Below are 16,151 nucleotides of genomic sequence, written 5' to 3' on the forward strand. Positions count from 1 at the left end.
ATGATGTTTTAACAATAACAACAAAAAAAATAGTTTTACATGCTATGTTACTGGAGGTACTATTTGTCTGCAGATATTTTCTAATAACCAAAATAACACAATTAAAATTTTAAGAAGCCACTTACTGCTACACCAGCATGGTAACTTGTTCCACAAGCAATAAGAATCAAACGCCGACACCTCTGGATCTCCTTAATGTGATCCTTCAAACCGCCCAAATTCACTGAAAAGAAAGTGTGTGGATATAATTATTTAGGAAAGAACCATATGAAACAGGTAATCACTTTTCAGGAGTGTCCACTGCCTCTCTGGGAAAACAACACTGCTGTTCATATTCCTCTTAGGAAACACAGTTCTCTCTAGTTTTGAAAGTAAATTAAATAAGTCAGAACGTAACTGATCACCCCAAACTTGTAATTAACCTTCCTCACTCCACAAACATGCCTACACAACTACAGTATTTACCACAACCTACCCTGATTGGTCATTTTTACATTCCTCTCTTCAGATTAAAAGTTCTCTTAAAGGCAAAACGGTAAGAACACAGACAATAGATCAGTAGATGTTAGTGCCTGGAGATGTGGAAAGAGCTGACTAAAAGGGCCATGGGGAAATTTTTAAGAAGGATCTGTGCTAACTCTTGACTGTTATACAGGTTGTTTAGGATTATGACCATGTTGTAAGAGGTTGTAAAAACTCACTGAATTATACATTAAGAACAGTGAAGTTTTATTATATAATTATCTCTAAGTCTATCTGGAAAAAAAAATTATCTTATGTTCATTTCTACTACGTGCCCAGAACAGTGCTCTGAACACAATATGTACCACACCCCTCTCAGTCTTTCCCATCTCAGTAAATGCCAACCACTCACGTAACGTCAGGGTCATCCTTGGTTGCCCCACAACCACTACACAAACAAGTCCTGAGAGCCCTACCTTCAAACTGCCCCTCTAATGTCATCACCCGAGTTCAACATCTCTACCCTGGATCACATTCTCCAACCTCTTCTCCGCCTCCTAAAGCCTTTCTCCACACACAGCCAGAATGATCTTTTAGAGGGATTCTTTAGAAACAAATCTGATATCAAAACCCTCCAATGAGTCTGTCTCTATAGCCACGTATGTATCCTTCTAAAGGTGCCTTGTCTATGGATTCTTCTACACATGGTTACATGGCTAGTTTTCTACTTGTGAGCAAGTTTCATCCAGCATTTATTCAATCACTCAACTAATATTCTGAGAACCTACCAAGTGAACACTGTCCAAGGCCTGTGTGGCTACCAGACAGTTCAGCATCTGACTGTGAGAGTGAGGAGCACGCCCGTGAGCAGACTCCTTCTCCGTCTGACTCACCATCAGTCTGTCTACTCTGCCCCTGCTCTTTGTCCCCTCCACTTTTTTTTCTACCTTAACTAGTTATAAAATGGAAGCAAGCTATAGGTTTTTGAATATTTTTGAATAACTTTATATTCTTCCTTTTAAATTTCAATACTGAGAGGGCATACTGTATTTCTCTATTTTAAGAAATGAGTAGAGCAGAATATAAAACAATAATGAAAAGCCTCAATGGCTTCCCAAATAAACTTTGGAATAAAGTCCAAGTTCCTTATTATGGCCTTCAGGAGGCATACACCCTGTTTCTTGCTTCACTTTGACCTAATCTCCTGGCATTTGCCCTCTCACCAAGGCCACTCCAGCCAGACTGGCCTTGCTATTCCTTCACGTATAGCTCTGTCTCTGGCATTTTTCCACAGACCTCAGCAGGTACTGAAAAGATGTGAGTGGGGGGAGAGTAAACAACTTTAAGAATCTAGATATGGGGTCATGCAAAAGCAAATGAGTCTGGAGATGACTAAGTGTAAAGCAGACAGACTATCGGAGAGACCTGTACTTCAGATGATGACCAAGAAGGACAGCAAGGTTGGACCATGAGGTTAGCTGGTCATTAAGTGTTTCCTTAAAATTGTCTGTGTATTAGTTGCTCAGTCATGTCCAACTCCATGCAAACCCATGGATTATAGCCCGCCAGGCTCCTCTGTCCATGAGGTTTTCCAGGCGAGAACACTGGAGTGGGTTGCCATTCCCTGCTAGCTGAGGGGTGTCTGGGAGAGTTCTGGAAGGAGTCGCCCATGGTCTGAATGGATGCTCTGGAGAGACTCCTACTCCTGGTAAGGGAGACCATGACTGCGGCAGGAGCGCCTGGAGGATGGGCTGGAGGAGTGGGAACCACTGAACACGGGAGGCCCGACTGACTCCATAAGTGACCAGCCGTATGACCTCTGGCAAGACTTCAAACTGACAGAGCCTCAACTTCCTTATCTTAACAACAAAAAAAGATAACAGTCATCCTGTTTATATTACAGAACTTTTATGAGGAACACATACCATAGATAAAAGTGCTTTTTAAAATCATGACTTCTCAAAGTTTATCTTATTCTCTTCCTTTATAAAACAACGCTTTTTCCTAATCTTACTTCCCTTCCATGCTGTAACAGTATTTGCTTACTGCTACTTTCCCAGTTCTTTCAGTTCAACCACCTTCCACAAATCCCTCGCCCCATACAAGCAGATGCAAGTTCTGGTTTCCAATGCTCCTGTTTCTCTCCTAGCCTCCACTTGCCTCCCCTTCCCCATCGCTTTACCCCAGATGGGACAACACTGCAACTGGTGACTGCATCTCAGCCTCATTCCTCCAGTGCACACTGGAGACTGGTAGTCCGGTCACGTCAATGAAGCTAGGATCATTCCTGGCTTCAGTAAAGCTAGGATCATTCCCAAGCCTCTCCTAAGTCTCCTAAAAGCTCTGTAATTTCTACAAGGGAGGCACCCTTCATACACAATAGAAGGCATTCAAGGCCCTCCTTGACAGATCCTCTCACCCTCCTGCCTAGACTTACTGCTCCCTACCCCTCTTCATGTACAAGACATGGCAGACAAACCGGACTACACATTATATCACAAATAAAAGTCTGATGGTTTTCCACTATCTCCCCTTAGCTAACGCATTCTACCCAGCTGCAAAGCTCCCAATTCCCTGTCACCTATTCCAACCTTCCAAATCCTTTACAACTATATCTGCCTACATCATGGAATCTGGCCTGGCCCCCTGTCCACACAGATTCATTCTCTCTCAATTCAACATTAAACATTTCAACACTAAACTGTGGGTCCAATGTCATTTATCATATTTTACCTTTCTTTAGTTATTTATGTAAAATTATGCAAATCCTCCACCTTCTAAGAACGTAGAGGAAGAGACCACAGCAGAGAGAACTTTCCCACAGCTCCTGATGCATTCAGCATGGTGCTCCTCCTGCAGATGTCACTTATAACTCAGCCATCAAGAAATCTCTCTAGCTGAGAAAGAGTATGATGATTCTCAGACAATGAAGTATACAAAAACCACACTTATCAGAGAAATAATTCTCTATCAATTTGCAGGACATCACAAAAAGGAGAAGGCACTTATTATTTAACACACAAATTCAGGAAAAGATTTCTGTGTACTAGACAAAATCTATCAAAAACTGATTCCTAACACTGAGAAGTTTAGCCCAAAGCTTGTTTATGAAACTGGTCACAAGGAATGTTCAATCTGATCTTCTATGACCACAGAAAGTCAATCTCAAACTCATTTTACTAAGTGCAGAAAATCCTGTGACACAAGGTCTAGAGAGAATTTTCAGAAATAAGACCAGAGCTGCACTATCATCCCACCTTACACACACAGAAAGGCAAAGTACCACAAAAGGCATTAGGCAAACACTTGAAAACCTCTGGGAAGCTCACATCTTACTCATTTATAAACTGAGAGAAAAAACGTAGGCTGAACAGATACAAGTAAGCTTCCCAACAAGGGGACCACATCTCATTCTTCTGAGAATTCAGTGCTCAGAACAGCCCCTGGTAATAGCAAGTGTTCAATAAAAGATCTCTGAACTAAAAACGGGTTAAATGTTTCTAATGGTACACTGAAGGACTTTTCCCTGCCCCAGGAAGATCACCCTAATATTCCCATGAAAGTGAAAGTGTTAGTCGCTCAATCGTCTCCGACTCTTTGCAACCCTCCATGGACTGTAGCCATGGAATTCTCCAGACAAGAAAACTGAAGTGGGTAGCCATTCCTTTCTCCAGGGGATCTTCCTGACCCAGGGATCAAACCTAGGTTTCCTGTATTGCAGGCAGATTCTTTACTGTCCGAGCCACCAGGGAAGCCCAAATACTCCCATAACTGACAACAATTTTCAAATGTGACTCTCTAGCCATCTTATACATTTTTCATAACCATTTTAGATATGCTACCATTTACCATAAAATTCACCTTTTCAGAGTGTATGATTAGTGGTGTTTAGTATTTCAGAGTTGTACAGATATCACCTCTATCTAATTTTATATTTCCATCACCTCCAAAAAACCTATGTCCATTAGTAGTCACTCACCATTCCCCACCCTCATCCCTTCAGCTCCTGGCAACCATTACTTATTATTCCCTTATTTTTACTGTGGTAAAATACATAACATAAAATTTACTATTTTAATGATCTGTAAGTGTATAATTTAGTGGCATTAAGCACATTCACATTGTTGTACAATCATCACAATCACCCATCTCAGAACTTTTTCATCATCCCAAACTGAAGTTCTGCATCCATTAAACACTAAATCTCATTCTCTCTGCTCCTCAGCCCCTGCTAACCACTAGTCTACCTTCTGTCTCTACAAATCTAACTTAGATATATATCCACTAAACACTAAATCCCCCTCATTTCCTCCTCTCCTCAGCCCCTAAGGATAACTTAGATATAACCTCGTATCAGTGGAATCACACACTGAAGGACTTTTAAAAGAGGATTGGGCTCCATTGATAGCTGGCAGCCATAGTTATTCTATAAGGCTATAAAGGACAATGAACTCTAACAAGGCTGTCAACATCAACCCCCATAAGACTTTGAAATAATAACATAGTTCATATGTAATTACCAGTATAGTCATCAAAGTTGACTCTTCCTCTCATTGTGTTCACAACTGACTCTGGCTGTTCAAAAATTTCCTTCTGCATGAAGGAACTGAAGTTGCCTAAAGTAATATAAATTGTATCATTAAAACAAAAATTAACAAGCCAAAGGGTAGGAAATTTGTATTCAAGTAAAAGTCTATCTTCTTCAATATAACCTTAGTAAATGAAATTAAACAAAAGGTCATGCAGTAGAGAACAATATTCATTTATGACACTTTACCCTATGGGAAGAAAAATAAGCAAGTATGGAGAAAAAATACTTTTATTAACTTTATACCTAAAATATGCAATTACAGCAAAACAGGGGAGTGAGACAAGCTTAAGGTTTAGAGTCAGATCTAGATTCAAATAATGGTTCTACTGTTATTATCTAAGAGGCTCTGGGAAACTCCTTAACCAGTTAAATCTGTTCTAACAGTTACTTCATAGTGTGGTGTAAGGGTGCTAAGTCACTTCAGTCGTGTCCGACTCTGTGCATCCCCATAGACAGCAGCCCACCAGGCTCCCCCGTCTCTGGGATTCTCCAGGCAAGAACACTGGAGTGGGTTGCCATTTCCTTCTCCAATGCATGAAAGTGAAGAGTGAAAGCGAAGTTGCTCAGTCGTGTCCGACCCTCAGCGACCCCATGGCCTGCAGCCTTCCAGGCTCCTCCATCCATGGGATTTTCCAGGCAAGAGTACTGGAGTGGGGTGCCATTGCCTTTTCCGTCATAGTGTGGTAGTGTGGGTTAATATAGTAAAGACTTGACATATATAGTCATTATGCAATAAACTTTAGCTTGTTTTTCACTACAACCCCATCAGAAAGGACTATAAAAACCCCTATCACCATAATCACAATAGTTAATAGAAACAAACATTATATAGAGCTCACTAAGCATGTCAGGCACTGCTGTCAGGGCTAATCCCCAAAACAACCTTAATGAGGTAAGTCCTATGATCTCCACTTCATATATGAGAAAGCTGAAGCACAAAAAGAAGAGATGAATAAATAAGAGAACACAAACTATGCTTATAAAGCATCTTAAAAATATCAGTGCATGGGATTTCCCTGGTGGTCCAGTGGTTAAGATTCCATGCTTCCAATGCAGGGGGCACGGGTTCCATTCCTGGTCTGGAAACAAAATCCCACATACCACAACTAGCCAAATTAAAAAAAAAAAAAAAAAAAATATCAGTGCAGTTCAGTCGTTCAGTCGTGTCTGATCTTTGTGACCCTGTGGACTGTAGCACTCCAGGCTTCCCTGTACTATTTAAATGATTGATTTCTTTTTTAATGTGAGAAACAACAAACCATGAGTTAGGTGGTAGCAGAATATGGTCAAATGAGCAGATACTTTCTCCAAAGAATTATCCCCCTTTCTGGTGTGAACCCTTCACTATTCTGTGTCACCAGATTCCTACACCAGGACAGGAAGGAGGATGTATCCTTTCCATTGAGGACACCGAGCTATAACAGGACAAAAACATTCACCCTTCATGATCTGCTGGAGTTCCATCTGGAGGGTCTGCACAGCTCGTCCAGGGTGATCTCCCGCAGTCCGTTTAATTCGATGGATAGAAAGACGGCCATCTACCACTGCGGCGACATCGTCGTCCTCAAGAAAGATGACGCGATTGGTGTGTTCGATGACAGCACTACAAAATGTTCCAGGAGACAGAACAATCAATAATCTAGGATGATTATTATAAATATAACTATCATTAGAACAAAAGGACCAAGTTTAAATACAAAGTTGCATCTGGCAGTATCTCTGATACATTTCTGGTTATCAATGCTATTCCTTACAGAGAAATGAAGGAGGGGGTGGTCAATACAGACAATGAAAAAAAAAACCTCAGTCTAACAACCAAAGCCAAATTTGATGAGACCAGATCAGAAGGCATGGTTATTTCCTTCTCATCCTACTCATCACCAAGTCCTCCAATTTTAACTTCTAAATATTTCCCAGAGTTTCTCTGTGTCCACCACCACAAACCAGTTCAAGCTACCACCAGCCCTCACAGGATACTGCAGCAAGCTCCTAGCTTCCACCCCTGTTCCCTCTAACCTCCCTCCATCCACTCTCCATTTCTGCCAAAACGTTATCAAAGGTCAATTCTAATTAAGATTTCTCCCTCACCCAATAAACCAGCTGACACCTTCCCCTTAGTTCTCAGGAAAATAGCAAAACGCCTTTACCACGACCCCTACCTCTTTCTCTGGCCTCATCTCCCACCAAACTTCCTCTCTCTACTCCAGCCACACACACACCCGTTCTAGCTCTCACAGGCTGATGCACCTGCAGAGAATGAATGCTCTTCCCCTCCACCTCTTCACCGAGTTAACTCCTAGTAACTCTTTAAGTCTCAGTTCAAACATCACTCTCTTAAAGAAATGTACCATTAGGAAAGTTAAATCCCTCTATCACAGCATTCTGTAGCTCTTGTCACAACTGGAATTCTATACTTGGTGAGTATTGACTAAAATCTGTCTCCCCCCATTAAGGAAGAGATCCTTAAGGACAAGTAATATTTTTATTTTTACTCACCCTTGTCTCCTGAGCCCAGTACATTACTTTGCTGGAGTGTTCAATATGAATATATGAGTGAAAGAAAAAATGTTGAAATCCTTTCATAACTTCCAGCTCACTTAAGCCAGAACTGTCAACTCTGTAACAAGCCTACTTAATGACAGCAATGACACATCTCGGCACTGACTACATACCCTACACACCTGTAAAATTCAGAAAATAGTGAGGCTTGCTTTCCCACGGAGATAATACACCCTTTGCAGCCCTAACCTGCATGAATATTCATTTTTAGGTCCCCTTACTTTCAGGCACAATGAATGACTCAAACACCTGCTGGCAATTTGGGTGATTTCATTTTACCCTCATTACTATTTAAATTTCATTTATAAATGCCTCCAAGCATCCTACTGCATTTTCTCTCAAAATGTCTCAGTCTAGTACTATTTCCTATATAAGTGATTTTGCTGCCAGTTATTTTTCAATCAAAAAGATGTGCCCATACTGGATGAAAACTACAATCTAGGTCAGCAATTATACTTTCACTGGTATGATGCTAAGCCATTCTACTCTCCAATCTAAAAATCTCTCCTCCCAGGGAAGTTTGGGAGAGGATGGATACATATGTGATTGAGTTCCTTCACTATTCACCTGAAACTATCACAAAATTGCTAATCGGCTATACCACAATACAAAATAAAAAGTAAAAAAAAAAAAAAAAAGGTAAAAATAAATAAATAAAATCTCTCCTCCCTATAAAACCTGGGTTATGGCTCTAAAAAAAGAGACAAAAAAAATACATGAGCTCCAAGTAAATATATCAGAACAAGTCTCAATGACCATTATCTCTTCTTTGTAGATGGACCTACATACTCTGAATTGAGAGAAAAGACATTCTAGGACCCCAGAATGGTCACCTTCACAACCTTAATTAACAAAGTTCTCCTATACAGCATGACTAGATTTATACAAAATGACTTTTTGGTTTCCTGCAGCCTAAGAAGCTTTACTAAAAATTTTCTCTGTATCAACCAATGATGCTCACCTTGCATCAGAAGCAAAGTAATATTCCACTGCTTTTTCTTCAACAGGGAAAAGGCAAGTTGTGCTGTCCACACGGGAGAGATTGCAGCTTCCTTTCTTATCTTTGCCTAGAGCATGGAGTTAAAGGAATCAGCAAACACATAGAAAACCATGGCTGATTTATAAGTATACACAACTTTCTACAAAATCAACAAAAAAACCATAGCAATGCAAAATAATTCCAGCAACTTTTCAATGCCAGGTAGATCACCCTATTTCCATGCAATAAGCCAACAAGAACAAAGGGCACAGAGTGAAAGAGCAACTATCAGACAGCGTGGCATATACAGTGCTATGTTATGCATTTTTTAATGTAATATTTCTTTTCCAAGTAAAAGGCAAATGATGTCACTAACTTTTTAAATGTATGTATAGCCTAATTTTAACTTTAAACAAAACTTAATGGAATTAATACATATAAATTTGTGCACTTAAACATTAAAATTACATTAAAAATATGAAAATTATGCAATGAAAAATAAAATGAAGGCTAGTGGCATATTTGTATTACCTCCAAATAAAACTTCTCTAGATTTTAAAGGTAAGTAACAAATCAAAGTTCAGGCTATACTAATTCTGATTTAAAAACAAAACAATGATACTCTCTAACTGTGGTATACCATACAAGGCAGCTATTGCTAAGGACTGGAACTATAAACCCAGAAACTCTCCTTTCTTAAAAAAAAAAAAAACAAAACAAAACTGGATTTTCTTACATTTCTTTTAAATCAGGATAAAGTGTAGTCCTTTTGTAATGGTAACATCTTTTAATTCTAGCACTTTAGAATTCTGGCATCTCTACTTAACTTGTTAAGCTACTGATGAAGAATTTCTTTTTCCTCTTTGACTAAAGTCAAAACTGGAAGGTATAATGAAGTTTGACCAATTAGCCAAATACAGAAAATACTATTAACTTAAAACTATATATATAAATTCTCAGAGACAAAAAAGCACCTTTCTCAAAGATCAGGACACAGTAGACCTTATAACCAATGGACACAATGGCCCAAGACTACTATAAATACACTTGTAAGAACTCATACTGTGTCCATCCTTTAAAATCAATATGTACAAACACTTGGTAGTAACTATTCTTAGTAACATATATCCAAAGTTCTCCACAGTCCACGATTATTTGATGTGATTCAGGCATGAAAACAAAACAGCTCTTCCCATCCATACCCAACAGTAGAAATGACACCATGCTTTTAAAAAATAAGTATAAGAAGACATCCCAGAGAAGACAACACTACAGAAAGATAAAGCAGGTCAGTGTTTGCCAGAGGCTGGATACAGGGACAAGGGTTGACTACAGAGAGTCAGCTGAAGGAATTTTATAGGGGATGAATTGCTCTTTATCTCAACTGTGGAGGTGGTTATACAACTGACTGTGTTTGACAGAACTCATGAAATTGTACATCAGAAAGAACGAACTTTACTGTATGTGAAAAAGTAAATTAAAAAATAAGTAAAAGGATAGGCTAGTACCTACTACATTTTTTACATAAAAACAACTAGCTTTGCTTATAAAATGTCCTACTGGGGTTGAGTTTCACCATATTCTTTCTTCCAGTACTGGTTGTTTCATTCTTCAAGTAACAAGGCATACTTAATTACAATATACAGAAGAAGTAAAGGTATCACTGCCTATTTAAATGAACATTGCTTACATACATCTATATGACTCTTACAATCTGTAAAATGTCTTCCATCTATTGATTATTTCATCTGATCTAAGTGGAAAACAATTATTATCATCCTACTTTATTTGGTCAGTGGTTACACCTGCAGAAAAAGCAATGCCTGAAAGCCACTCCTATGTTTTCCCCTATACACAGCCTCTTCAACAAGAGGCTGTACTTCAAAAACTTTTTACCTACTAAGAGCTAGAAAAACCAGGATTACTATAACACAACCCCTGATCTCAAAAAGATCTGTCTCATTACAAAGTTTTCTTCCAGCCTCTTAAGATCGTAGCCAATATTTTTCTATTGCTTCTAAAAGCAGCCTAAGACAATGTACAATGTTAACATGTAAGTAATAAATATACACAAGCAGAATCATTCAAAGAAACCTGGAACTCTGGATCCAAAATTTATACTGGTAGACTAGCTTTACTTCCAAAAAGAGTTGGAGGAGAAGAGGAAAATAAATTCTAACACCTCAGGATTTGAAGGTTATTTAAGGAAATAACTGTCTGCTCTAGATAAAATAGTGAAAGCAGCCACTATCTAAGGATGAATAGGTTTAGAGTACTTTGTTAAATCTTTTTTAAGAAGCCAAGAATTATGCATCAATAATAGGGGTTTCACTCGCCTGAATTTACCACTCCCTGTGTCTTTTACCTGGAAAGTGTTTAGTAAAAAGGTAAACTAAAAGAACACATCATTTTTTGCTAATTATATCAATAAAATGATCCAGTTTGTATGGCTGAAAAGATAAATTTCAAACATAAATTTTTTCAAAATTCCAAATTCAAACAAACCCAATCAAGATATCGAATATAAATCGAAAAGTAAAATGTCATGCATAAAACAAAATCCATTTAAACATATTTCAGCTAAATTATTCAAATAACTACCATGGAGTTCAATCTATAACAGCCTAACACACAATGCTCTTTTCCTAATCTTAGCATCTTATTTATAATAATATATCCTACATGATTTTAATTTAAAAAAAAGGGAAAAAAAGTTACAATTTCAACCATTTCCTCAAATCTCAGAGATCTTAAAGAAACAAATTATTAAAAGCAGTTTTCTAAATGGCAAAAGCAGACAGACAAAATATACTCTGCAAATTAGAAAAATAAGGTCAAAATATGTTTCCCCATAAAATAAGCACATTTTTAGAGGCCCAGCACATTCATTCACTCCAAGAACAAAGAATTAGTAAAGAATGAACAAAAGAGGATAAAGGTTCCTCCCCATCCATGCAGAGTGCATTTCCCACCTCTTTCTCCCTGTGATCCCCACCGTGTGAATTTTGATCCAATCTGAGTCCTAGCTAAGGATATACAACAGAAAAAAATTCTACTCGTCAGAGAAATCACAAAAACAAATCCTTTTCATGTCTAGACAGAACTATATATATGAGTGGATCTGATCAAATGGGCATTTAATCAATTTATGGAAAACAAGTCTCTGTATCTACTGCACTCAATTTATACATTTTCCCCATGCCATAATATAGGAATAGTTTTTACCTGTTCTGTAGAGAATTGGAATGTGGTCAGTAGACAGTTTATGCTCACTTCGTACACCAATCAACAGAGGGCTTCCTCGTCTGTTAGTACAAAATTAAACAGAATTAAACCATTTTTATAAATAATGCAGTAATGATACAAAATGTAAATATGATGAGGGAATGCTATTCAAATAATGCTTAAATTCTCCCTCTGAGGTCGACTTCAGATGTAACAAAAGAATGAATTTTTAAAAAATATTCAAAGGTTAGCAAACTATGACCCACAGCCAGGTTTGTCTACTTTTACTGGAACATGGCCACGCCCATTCCTCTACTTGTTTCTACGGTTGCTTTCACACTACAACAGCAAACTGAGTGGCATGACATGGCCAAGAAAGCCTAAAATATTCACTATCTGGCCTATTATAGAAAGGGCTACCCAGGTGGTTCAGTGGGTAAAGAATCTGCCTGCAATGCAGGAGATGCAGGAAAAGCAGGTTCCATCCCTGGGTCGCTAAGATTCCCTGGATAAGGGAACGGCAACCTACTCCAGTATTCCTGCCTGGAGAATTCCATGGACAGAGAAGCCTGGGAGGCTACCGTCCACAGGGTCACAAAGAGTTGGACACAACTGAAGCAACTGAGCACGCTTGCATTATTACGGAAAAGGTTTGCAGACCCCTGTTCTATGATGATACGTTAAAAAGTTTCTCATTTTTAACATTAAATGGAAACTTTCTTTTGATAGATGAACAATATATGAACATTCAGCACTTTATCCTTAGTTCCTCTGACTTTTTAACGACTCCTCTCTCTTACAAAGTCTTAGGCCTCCACACTGTTCTCAAAAGGACTTAATGCTCAGGCTTGAATATCCCAGCAAAAGCAATAATCGTACAATCATCTAGGACTTTGTCTAGAATATTTAGTTCCAAAAACTATGGATATTGTATAGAATACTCAACCTCCAAATTCACAAAGTAACAATGGTGCCCCACTGCAGACAAAAGGCCAATTACAAATGCCTGAATGGTTCTACTTTGTTAAGGGTTTCTGTCACATAGAAGAAGAGTAAAATAGATAAGAAAACATGTGAAAAAAAAATACAGTCGACCTCCATATGCATGGGCTCCACATCTGCAGATTCAACCAACTGTGGACTGAAAATATTCAGGGAAGAAGAATTCAAGAAAGTTCCAAGAAAGCAAAACTTGAATTTGCCACACACTGGCAACATTTTTACACACTGGTAGTATATACATTGGATTTACAATTATGTACATAAGATTTGCATCATATTAGGTATGTAAGTAATCTAGAGATGCTTTAAAGTGTACAGGATATGTGTACAGGTTATATGCAAATGCCACACCATTTTATATAGGGGACTTGAGCATCCATGGGTTTTGGTAGTCACAAGGGTTTTTAGAACCAGTCCCTCAAGGATACTAAGGGATGATTCTCACAAATATCTAGAAAAGGCAGAGCCATTATAGTAAAGGATCATTTTATAGTATAAAGAGAATACACTTATAATTCAAAAGTTTCAAAATACATATAAATATTAGTCATTATTAAATCTATATATACCTTGTGCCAACTGCTTGGCCAGGAAAATGGACACTTTTAAATACAAGTGCAAAAGCACCTTCCTATGGAGGGAAAAAAAGTGCATTAGCAATATGTATTATAATCAACTGTTAAATGAGAAATGCCTAAAATATACTGGCTTCAGCACAGAAATTTTCAGTTCACACACTGCTCTTTTGCACTACTTTATAAATTAGCCTAAATTTCAGGCAGACACTTATTCCAGCTTTGATGTTTCCAATATTCACTTTTTAAACAAGCCCACTCTTAAAATAGGGTCAATGGTTCCAAAACAGAGCATTATAAAAGTCACCTTTGTACATGCTACTAATACTTCTCCTGTGTCCCATACTATGCATTAGTAAAGGAAGGGCAGAGTCAGAAAAGATACTAAGCTCCATATTCAAAACCCATTCTCTAGCCCAGAAATTTTACATCACTGTTAACCTTCATTCTTTTTGAACTTGATGTGCTGTGTGTGCTGTGCTAAGTCACTTCAGCCATGTCTGACTCTTTGCGACCCTTGATACTGAGACATATACACACACAGTCATAATTATTAACATGCACACCATACAACCCCCTCAACCCAAACTCCTCAGAGACAGGGTCTAAGGAAATCAAGAATGAATAAAGGAGGAACATAAGGTAGGAGAGGAAAGGAACACAAATCTGGGTTATACAATGAGTAGAAACAAAAAAAGGCTGGGAAAGCACACTACTCTGCCTTGAGTAAAGGGAAGAACAGTCCTCTACCTTCTCTATCTTTCTCATTCCTTTTGCTGCGGACACCGTAAGATTTGGGTGAGATGGGAGGAAGGGTTGGACCTTTACAGAGAAGTAAAGAGCTTTCAAATGGGAAAGCTAGAGTTGTGGGGGTAGAAGGGTGGGATGAAGTCACTATGTATTTGGACCTTTGTGTATCTTTGATATCTTTAAAGTAGGACGATTGGGATGAAATTAAAAAAAAAATACCACTTTTCTCCTGGGCTGGGAAATATTTTTCTGAAAAGGTACAGTGCCAAGTAAAAGTCCCCATGAGGAAAAATTAATTGACTGTACTGGCTCAGAGACATGCAGACATTATCTCAGAATAATAAGTGTGTATTTCACCAAAGCTACCTTTTGCTAAGTTATTGACTGGGAAGAACACCTGAATGAGCAGGAAGTGGGAAAGTGATGAATCCCCAACTTACGTACTGTATACATGCTTGTGTGTGGTATGTATGGGTTTGTGTATGAGTATGCACAGTTTTTCGACAAACTCTTCACATTTAGATATTTTTCATTCCCATGACACTAAATTATAGTGAAAGAAGTAAAATCATTAAAGCAGCAGTCTCAAAATTATTCAAATTGAATACTTTTGCACATATGGAGGAATAAAAGCAAAAAATACTTGAAAAATTAGCTAGTTCCTACTTATATTTTAAGTGTTTGTTTAATTGTGATTAACATTGGCAATAACTATCTTTAAAACTGTGGTTTAATACCAATTGTTGGATGACTCTCTCCACCAAGGTAGTAAAACTTGTATCTTGACTTTCCCGATTGTCATACATGTACTTAACAAGCTTGGCAATTGTCTCTGTGTCTGTTTCAGACTCAAAGTCATAGCCTTTACTTTCCTATAATTGGAAAGGAAAAAAAATTGACACATTTAAGGAAATATTCATAATATCTAAATCCTTTCTACGTAATTTTCCTCGAAAATCTCATTAGCCAACTTCTGGTCTTTTTTTGACCACCATACACCCAATTATACCTACTGTTCAAAATTAAGGTCACCATCTAATTATGTGGAACCCAAAATAGTAAGGTATTCCCTGTGAACAAACATAATACTTATAATTATACAAATCTATATATGCCATATATGAATTAAATAAATTTTAAAATAATTAAAATATAATGAAATACGTAACATTCACAAAACATTAATTTCATTATGAACATAATGATTCTTTCTTTAATGATGATATTTCACTATCCAATTCAATGGCCATTAGCTATATGCGGCTATTTAAATTTACAGTGAAATAAAATTTTAAATTTAGTTCCTCATTCATCCCAGCTCCACAGCCACACATGGACACTGGCTACCATTCTGGGACAGTACATGTATAGAAAGTTTCCATCATTGCAGAAAAGTTGAACTGGACAGCTCTGCTCAATCACTAATGAAGGTCATCATCATTATCATGACTACGTAGTATATAGCTATTTAGGGCATAGAGCCTTCATTCAATCTGTCTTAAGTCTTCTGACACTCTAGAAACCTTTAAAAATGACAAACAAGGTCTCTCACAATGCAAAAGAGACCCTTCCAAATTCCAATTTTATTGAAGCTTTTGGGTCATTTATAATAAAGCCAAATAATTATTTCCTTTTCATATAAGAAACAAAAAAGTTCCACTGTCAACAAAGAAAAGTTCAATAAACCACATACCCTGTAACTGTCATAGGAATTATTTAATCATACCTAAACAGGATTTACTGCACATCCCAAACAACCTCAATGCTCTCATTAGAAATATTCTCAAAGACTGGTGGTCTTTTTAGGTCACTTTACTTACCAGAAACTTTTTCAAGTCCTTGTAGTTGGTGATGATTCCATTGTGAATAACAATAAATTCTAAAAAGAGATAAAATCACTGCTGACCAAAAAATTATAGGTCTAATAAACACAATAAATTGCCATTACTGTCAATAGATTTTTTTCTCACATCAAAAAATTTGTAACATACTGTAGTTCAGGTGTAAT

At 37.7% G+C, this 16,151-nt stretch overlaps 1 protein-coding gene across 4 annotated transcripts in view; it reads right to left on the reverse strand.

Annotated features, from left to right (window-relative positions):
• The window catches only part of GFPT1 (glutamine--fructose-6-phosphate transaminase 1), a 64,514-nt gene that overhangs the window by 21,627 nt on the left and 26,736 nt on the right, over positions 1 to 16,151 (reverse strand). For 3 of the 4 annotated variants that reach the window (XM_055540532.1, XM_055540534.1, XM_055540535.1), the window contains exons 5-13: positions 15,964 to 16,022; positions 14,881 to 15,015; positions 13,388 to 13,449; positions 11,817 to 11,896; positions 11,564 to 11,617; positions 8,574 to 8,679; positions 6,493 to 6,656; positions 4,983 to 5,078; positions 126 to 223 (exon numbers count right to left, since the gene is read on the reverse strand). In XM_055540532.1, the coding sequence (XP_055396507.1) occupies positions 126 to 223; positions 4,983 to 5,078; positions 6,493 to 6,656; positions 8,574 to 8,679; positions 11,564 to 11,617; positions 11,817 to 11,896; positions 13,388 to 13,449; positions 14,881 to 15,015; positions 15,964 to 16,022 (854 nt within the window). The remainder of the gene's footprint in view (positions 1 to 125; positions 224 to 4,982; positions 5,079 to 6,492; positions 6,657 to 8,573; positions 8,680 to 11,563; positions 11,618 to 11,816; positions 11,897 to 13,387; positions 13,450 to 14,880; positions 15,016 to 15,963; positions 16,023 to 16,151) is intronic. The other variant, XM_055540533.1, reaches the window with a different exon arrangement.

This window comes from Bubalus kerabau, chromosome 11 (assembly GCF_029407905.1).
Source record: "Bubalus kerabau isolate K-KA32 ecotype Philippines breed swamp buffalo chromosome 11, PCC_UOA_SB_1v2, whole genome shotgun sequence".
Lineage (NCBI taxonomy): Eukaryota > Metazoa > Chordata > Mammalia > Artiodactyla > Bovidae > Bubalus > Bubalus kerabau.